We start from the raw sequence: 8,701 nt of genomic DNA, 5'->3' as shown, positions 1-8,701 counted from the left end.
CAGCACCAGCCCAGTCAGTAACCGTTCTCCATATCCCACTATTTGACAGTAATCTGACATAAGATGTCTTCAATCTCTTATTAATTTTCCACATTTATTCTATCTACATGAATGCAGGATTTTCAGAGGAACCAGGCAGTTTAGTGTGAGGTATGCTGAGTAAGGGCTTTCTTTTGGCAACAGGAGCAACATTTATCTAAAGGAACAGTTCAGGCACTGAGACTTGTCCTCAATGAGAATTGCACCACTGAACTCAGTAGGAGTATTACAGAGAAACAAAAAAGCAGAAGTCTCATTCCTCACCTTGGGGTTGACTTGCTTGTTGTAGATTGGTGTTAGACACAGGGTAGCTTGTTTCTAGTGTTCTTCATGATAACTCAGGAAATACTAATTCAAATGATGCTGTCAGGGAAAAATAAATCACCCTCAGTTATTTGCTAAAATGATTTGGAGATTTTTCTGTTTCCTTTCCAGTGTGCTCCCTCTGCTACAGTGATCAGCAGCATTATTAACACAGAGACCTCTGCTCGAGCAGTTGTCTAAACCAGAATTTTAAGTTTGCATGTGCAGGTCAGGAGTACCCATCAGCTGACAGGAGAAGCACCATGGGACCCTCTACCCAAATGAACTCAAGCCAGGCTCAGACAGAAATTCCTGCCACACAACTCAACACTTTAATGCTGAGTAAAATTCAGGAGCCCACAGGAAAAGATGATGATTCATTCAGGTAAATTATTCATTGAACTATTCACTTACATCTATAATTTACTTGCTATGAGAAAAGGGGCCAGCCACCCCTTTACAGAAGTCAAGCATCAGTTTGTTCCTACTGAAACCCTACTTTGAGATTGTACCAAAGATCTGACACTTCTGTTCTGACTCTCTGCAGGACAAGTTCTCACATGCAGTGATATAAAAATGTGGAAAGGAAATGTCAAACAGGTGAAAAGCTTTTTCTCTCTCTTTAGAGAAAAAAACCTGATTTAATATTTGCTGACAGGACAAAACTACTTATTCCTGCTGCTGACTCCATAGCATTGAAATACATAAGTAATAGCATTCAATAGTGTTAGAAAACATAGATCTTTCTCTACTTATGTTTTACAGCTGCTTTAAAAGATGTGGCATCTACAGCTGTGTTGGGTGTAGTCCTCTGGCCACACTGTCTATTCCTGGCATGCTCTTCAGCCTCCACACCACACATTACAGGGTCTCCCATTACATATCCATGTTAAGGTCAGGCATTTTTTACACTACCACACACCCCAATAGAAACTCCAGTGACAGGAGCATTTTCTTCAATGCTACCTTATGTAGTAGGGCAAGAGGAGATTAAGAGAAAAGAAATATCTTGAAAAAGAAATTAGTTGTTTGTAGGACAGGATTTTTCCTCTGCTTTCATTGAAAAGCAGGGAAGTGCTATAGAAACAGTGGTCTTGTCTGACTAGTCTTCATCAGCTGGCCACATTTTTACTGACTACAACAAAACCCCCAAACAAATACTTGTATTTATTCCATGTGTATTCTTTCTTTTGGGGTTTTTGATTTTTTGTTGTTGTTGGTTTTTTTTGTTTGGGTTTTTCTTTTGTTTTGTTTTTAATCCAGTGCAATAATGCCTACAATCAATGGTTTTAAATTGCCTATTCTGGAAGTTTGCCCCATGACTGACTTCAAAGTAACCACCCAGAAACACAGAGTTTGTTTACTTAAAAGTCTTTTGGGAAATCACTACTGTTCTTGATGGAGAGTCCCAAATATTGCAATTCTAAGGCACAAGAGGCTATTTAGGAGATATTTTTATTTTATTCCTCTAAAAATAAAGGAACATCCAGTTTTCTACAGGAAAATAAGCCACTGGAAGGAAATCTTCAGTTATGGTTATTTTTACTTAAGTACTTCCTTAATGTCACTGGGGCCATTCTGAAAGCAAGAAAAACCAAATCACTCTATTTCCAATACTTAGGTATCAAACTACTGTAAAGCAGAAAACAAAGGTAACGCAAAACATTACTGGTGAGCTTACTTCATGTCAGTTGACTTCATATCTTAGTAGTCTTACTAAAAGTCAAGTCCCATGCAGTGCTAGAGCACCTTCTCTCCAGAGATTTTTAAAGCATTGTGAAGGTGTAGTGATGGTCTTGGCTTCAGCCCACCACTGCCTGGCAGAGACACGGAGAGGCAAGAGCTGGTGTTGAAGGCTGTGGTTCCCAAAGACTCACCGTAACCACTAAGTGATACTGCCTCCCCAAACCAGAAGAAACATTTTCCATAGGAAGCACGGGCATTTGGGAAGAGGAGGAAGCAACCCTGACTCTGGGCTGATGTTGATTGCAGATAAACCTCTGTGTGATCTCAGAGATAAGGACAAAGAGGTCAAGAAGTTTTTCCCTAGAAAGAAAATTTCCAGTTTCACAAATGCAGCTTTTGATGTTGCAAAAAAGCCCCACTGGGGCCACAGAAATTGCTTATGAAGCCAGCAGTGGCTCCTTTTTATGAGGGCTCCCAAAATCAGGCAGGTAAACATGGAATAAAATTCATCAAAAGACTAGTGGAATGCTGCAAAAGACTAGTGGGATACTGCAGGCAAGGGGGAATACATCCTTTGCAGAAGAAAGAAGTGCTCTGAGTGTACATTAGCCACAGATGAGAAAATTTCTGCCACTAATATATTGGGCCAGGGCCTTGGCTGGTGATGGCAGTGTCATTACTCTACAGCATCTCCAATTCTAGTTCCTGACCCAGGGCTTAAACGTTTAAACTCCTTTTATCTGACAAATAAAATACCTTTAAAACACAATGCAGTAAACACTAATGTCTCTTAATCAGACCTTAAGAAAATCCCCTGAACTTGCTGAATCACTTATAATTAAGTAGCCTCCAGGCAACAGAAGCAAATCCTGTTTATTTTGAGGCATCATCAAAGAATATGACAGCACCATGCAACTGCAGGTGGGTCAGCCTAGTGTAGCACATTAACAAATACCCATGTTTGCCTTAATGCAAGGCAATCTGTGTAGCCAAGAGACACACAAATCACTTGGAAACTGCCAATCCTCAGCCTCCAACCTATGCCTCCTTTGTCATCTGTAGATATCTGTGAGAGAGCTGCTATTTCCAAACTGTATTCCCAAAATGCTTTCCAGTTTGGTGCATGTGGGAGTGATCATCAAAGCTGAAAGCACTCCAGCCTGGAAACTACCAGTTAACAAGGAATAGCCGATGATAGAAAAACCAGGAAACAAATAAAAGCAGGTATCTCAACAAAGGCACAAGAGAAGTAGATCCAATTTGTACATCTGGTCTGGGGCAGATAATTGTTCAAGTGCAATCTGGAGCCACACCTGTGAAAATCTGGCAGGGAGTGAGGAGTGGGTAAGTGACAGAGTAGAATTTAACAGAGCCCAGAAGGGCTCATTTTTGATGCCTGAATCTGTCTCAAGAACAGGATGAAGTGTTCATCTCCTATATCCCCTATGGCTGACCCTTGATGCAGGTGCATTACTCAGCTTGCTTGGGCACCCAGGTGAATCTCCAGCCTCCATCATCATCCCTGCGCACGAAGGCTTGTCCTTGGTGGAAGGTGTGCGTTCTCACATTGCGGTGAGGACTTAGAGATGTTGTGAAGGCCACATCTGTTTTGTTGGGTGACAAATCACCAGTCAAATAAGGCAACCCATAGGCTGGGAGGGAGGAAATGCTTGGTACCGACGAGGAGACACATGGTGCTGAAGAAAACTGAGGAAGGAGGGAAGAGTCCTCACTGCATGGATGGGTACTGCTGTTAGCTGGAGGCACATGGCTGCAGCTATACGCTGCTGCTGCTCCTTCGCTCTGCTCATAGTCTATTGTTTCACCAGGGCTCAGGCAGTACACGTCTTTTCCAAGGTCTGAGGACAGGGCACTGTAGTTAGCTGAAGCTTCATCAATGGTGTTGACATCTTTTAATCCTAAAGTCTGCAAGACCCAGCTGTCCACAGCAGGGCTGGCTTGCTCTTCACAGGCAGTGAATTCATTAAAGAGGTTCCTTCTAGCTTTGGAAGCATGAGGAGTTTCTTGAGGAACAAAGCAGTGGTCCTCTTTCAATCTCCTCTTGGTGCTTTTGAGAATAGCACAGGTTTTTTGGCTGTGGCAGGACAGCAGTTTCTATTATGAAAGAAAAAAAGGTGGAGAGAGAAGATTAAAATCTGAATTTCTAGTTACCTGGAAGCAACATGTTTCTGATCTCAGATTTTAGATGGGCAAAATGGTTACTACTGTCCTTATAAAAGATACTTTTTCTTCCACACTGTGCTTAAACATATCTATACGACTAACTATTTTGTGTCTTTACAGTCTCTGCAACAACCCACTCCCTGAAAGAGAAGAATTTGACAATGTCAATAAGGCCTGTGCTTTGATCGCATTCTCAGTACAGTGTGAAATGAGAGCTCCTGCCTGGCTGTAGGGCACTCCTCTGTGCTGTTGCTGCCAGCAGCATTTGGCAGGTGAGTGGGGTATGGGGGGGAATGTGGCAGCCTGACAAAGAGGGAGGAAGTGAAGGTAAGTTATACTGGAGCAGGTGTGATTCTGGCCAGGGACTGCTCAGAGCAGCAGACAGTGGCTTTGAGCTTGTTAACCCACCTCAGTTGTCATTATCCCAGGACGAAGGCCCTTCAGGCATCCATGGATGGTCAAATGAAGGCAGTAATAACAAGGAAGCTCCCCATCATGTCATGAATTCACTGCTCAGACACCGCCTGTGATGGTTTCACACTGGAGCCTCCTCCGCATGACATAGAGGGGTGGCCATGTCTCCCTGCTGTGCCCAGTGAAGGAGACATTTTCTACTGCCAGGAGCCAGGTCTTGGCATGGGAGGGGGGACATGCTACACTGTCAACTCAGAATAGAATGTAAAAGGAAAGTCTGCTATTTTTTACAGGCTTTTTTACCTCATGCCCAATCCAGAGAGCTGAGCAAATAACTAATACTTCACTCTCATGGGCAAGGCTGGAACAGTTAAAAATGTCTTTAAGCTGACCAGAAACAATTACTTTCTTTTGGATGAGAGACAGAGAATCAAAATATTTCATTAAAAAAAAAAACCCTTCACACTTAGTTTAACAGAATGTTTCATCTAACCTGAAGTGTTTAATTTTGTATTTCACCTTTATAAAAAACCACACAGCTTTTAATTAACAAATTTGAAGAAAAACAGAAGATCAGTATTCTAATGTACATGAATAAAATGTATCATTGGAAAATGACAAAACAAAACATAAACAAGAAAGCACCCAAAACATAAAAAAAGGAAAAATTAATCCTTATCAAAAGGGATAATTCGAGATTATATGTTCAAATTTGAACTTTTCACTGAAAAAAGCATTACATGGAATAATTGTACCTTGCCTATAAACTTACTTATAGCTATCTTACTTTTACACTACACTTAATTATGCCATGGGCTATACTGTCTCCACAGTCAGAACCTGATAGGACGTCATTCCTGGGGGAAACTGTCCTCTTAGATCCATAACCAGCAATTTGGCAGCTCTGTGAAGTTAAATAGATCTCACACTGCAGGTTGTCTACACTCTCAGACTTTCCATATATTTTAATGGCATGTATCTATTCAACCTGTTTCTTCCACACATGTCTATACAACAGGTTTGAACACAATACCTTGGCTTTTTCTTCTAAACACTTAATCAGGGCAGAATTCAGGTATTGTCGGAGGTTATTATTTTCTTCATGTAACCTAGCAAGTTCCTCTTCCTTCTGAAGCAAAGTATCTTGAAGCTGTGGAATAGAGATATTGATGAATAAGTGTTGACTCTGTAACATAATATCAATTGCCCTATGGTACAGGCTGCTTGGATTTGATGATCTGGGTGTTTGCTTTGTGAGCTCAACCCACCCCCTCCAGCCTCTTGTCTCTGTAAATCTAAGTGGCATGACTGTTCAGTTTTCACACTGACTTCCTTTATTCTTTAGCAAGTGTTTGAGAAGATTACTCTGAAAAAAACCTGTAACTGTGGAATAATAACAGAAAAGAATTACAGGTAGCCCTGTGAACAGCCAGAAACAGTCATGGGCATGCATGACAGCAGCTGACAGATCTCCTCTTAAGTAAGCATCCCTTTGGACACCTCTCATTCCTGTTGGTTGGTGGGAAAAAGGAGAGGGAGGACCTGCAGACTAACAATTTATGGGGATAGAGTGCAGAAGGAAGATGCAGCTGCCATTCTTTATGATATAGTAGTACTCAGTGATCCCTTCAATCCTGGACCCTACTGTGCCAGTCCCAGTACACATACAGAGCTGAGATAATCACTGGTGCCAAGAGCTGGACAGGTATGTTTTGATTTGCAGATGTCTAACACTTTTTCATGGGAAATCTATGTATTTGCAGAGAGATTTTTGCTTCCTGATCATAGCTCTGGAGACTCCTTTAGGAGGATGAAGGACCTTCTGCCAAGGACCCCCGGCATCTGCTAACCACAGGCTGAAAAGCACAGATTTAAATGATGGAGGTAGAGCCAAAGAATGAAGTACATTGATGTCTGAAACTAGGGTTTGATGCCAGGGACTTTGAAGTTAGTAAATTAATTTCCATTGACTTCACTGTGTCAAAATATCACTGCAAGTATTTGATGAGAGTGATCTGTCTGGGATTCCTTCATCTTAGACTGTTCAGTTTCTCCTGCCCCTTGATGGGATTTACAAAAAAGGAAAGAAGAGACAAAACAACAAGGAAATGCGTGTTAGTCAAAATGGTTGATCCATCAGATAAGTAGATAATTCTGTCGGAATCATTTCTCATGAAGTTAATCCTGGTGGTCTCAGGAGGACACACACCATGTATTTTTAGTCACAGCATGAGGCTCTGCATCATCAGATCCTGAGGGACTCCCTGGTCACACCCCTGGTCTCCAGCGCAAAGAAAGCTGGTGCGATATGCTGTAAGAGGGGAGGGATGAATAGGGAACCCCACAATAGTTGTTCCAGCTATGCGGGACAACATGGGGGAGTCAAATTCTTCAAGCAAGGAACAAAATCCACCCAAATAAAGCGGTTTGCCACCGTTTCCCACATCCGTGCCAGAAGGAGGGGTCTTACTAGCGCCATAAACCAACCCAGAAGGTGTGATACATGATACAAAGTTCATGAACCTCGGGGGGAGAAACCGAGGTTGCTGGTGGGGCGGGGGGCGCAGAGCCTTTACCTGCTTGTTTCTGTAAAGCTGGGAGGACAGCTGGTCTCCCCGCCACGCCGCGTCCTGGGCACCGAGCTGCGGGCTGCAGAACTGGCCTGAGGCGGGGGGGAAACAGACCCGTGGGGTTTAGTCCGCTCCCACCTCCTCGCCCAGCCCGGCTGCGGGACCGTAGCCGGCCCACCCCCCCTACACCCCCCGCGACTGCGGCGGTGGGAGCCCACTTACCCGGCGGCCGAGCCTCCCGCCGGCCCTGGCTGGGCGGCGGCGGCGGCTCCGCGGCGCAGACGGCAGCCCAAGTCTCCTTGGAAACCCCGGCGGGGGCGGACCAGGGGCAGGCGCAGCCCGGGCCCCCGGCGAAGTCCGGCTGCGGGCACGGCTGGCCGGTGCTCTGCGGAGGGAAGGGGCCGTGGCGGTGGGGCTCTCGGCGGATAGTGTCCCCCCACACCTCCTCCCCGCCCCCGGGCTGCGGCGGGCCCCGAGGGGAGGCGGTGTCAGCCCTGCTCCGGGCCCGCCGCATCCCGGCGAGGAGCATCCCAGCGCTGCGGGCTGGTCCCTGCTCCGCGGGGGAGCGTTCCCCGCCCGCTCCTGTCCCGGCCGGGGTTTGCTCAGGTGCCTGTCGCAGGAGTGCCCCGCGGCCACGGCCAGGCACCGCCTGCCCCCGTGGGAGCTCCTAGTCCTGACCCGGGTGGCCGCTTCCCCCCCCCCCCCCCCCCGCCCCGCCCGGTGGCACCGCACCGCGCCGCTACCTCCGCCGAGCGCTGGGCAGTGCCGCCCCCGCCGCAGCCCCCCGCGGCAGAGGGGCTCCGAGCACCGGTATGCCGGGGAGGTGGCTGAGTTTGCTGCAATCCCTTGGGAAATACTGCGGTCCTGAGTGGGTTTAAGGTGCGGGGAGGACCCAGGCTGTCCTTGGCCGGTCCGTTGCTCCCACCTCGGGGGCTTGATTCAGCTCTAAGGCAGCACAAAGCCAGGAGAGTCACCTCCAGGCTGCGCACACTCTTCTGCCCCTGCAGTTCTGCAGGAGTCCCAGCCCGCACGGTAGCAAAGCCTGGGGTTGTCTTTGGATTCACCCCTCTTCCCTCCTTCAAATAAGCCCCATCTGCAGCAGTTCTAAATCTCTGCGAGGCAACGGCAGAGCTGGGAGTCTCAAGGAGGGAATCTGCTCACCCATGGGAGGCACAGCAGCAGAGACTGCTCTTGCAGGTAGAGGAGAGCCCTCTTCCTTCCCCATCTTAAAGAGGGCACAAAACCTACTGCAAGCCCCCAAGGCAAAGAGACCAGCTTCTCCTTTTCTGCCTTCAGGTCGAGAGAAATGCAAAGAGCACTTACCATGTTAGTGGCAGAATGAAATGCAGGTCTTGGGAGCACGTTTCTGTTAAAGCCCCAGAGAGGGTTTAAATGGCTCTGAAGGAGGGGGAGAGGGGGGAGACCGGGGAGGCGAGTTTAATCTAAAGGAGCTCCCAGTGACGCCTCAGAGCTCTCCTGAAACCCAGCAATCTGATTTGGTGTAA

At 46.5% G+C, this 8,701-nt stretch overlaps 1 protein-coding gene across 1 annotated transcript; it reads right to left on the bottom strand.

Annotated features, from left to right (window-relative positions):
* Nucleotides 1-2,972: 2,972 nt before the first annotated feature.
* GMNC (geminin coiled-coil domain containing) lies at nt 2,973-7,710 on the bottom strand. The gene is made up of 4 exons (XM_074833264.1): nt 7,419-7,710; nt 7,203-7,288; nt 5,660-5,776; nt 2,973-4,143 (listed from the first exon to the last, which is right to left on the bottom strand). Exons 1-4 carry the CDS (start codon nt 7,708-7,710, stop codon nt 3,499-3,501), a joined length of 1,140 nt encoding a protein of 379 aa, XP_074689365.1. The 3' UTR covers nt 2,973-3,498.
* Between the last annotated feature and the right edge of the window lie 991 nt (nt 7,711-8,701).

This window comes from Strix aluco, chromosome 9, assembly GCF_031877795.1.
Source record: "Strix aluco isolate bStrAlu1 chromosome 9, bStrAlu1.hap1, whole genome shotgun sequence".
Taxonomy (NCBI): Eukaryota; Metazoa; Chordata; class Aves; order Strigiformes; family Strigidae; genus Strix; species Strix aluco.
The sequence above is the reverse complement of the archived record's forward strand: the minus strand, read 5'-3'. Positions and strand labels throughout refer to the sequence as shown.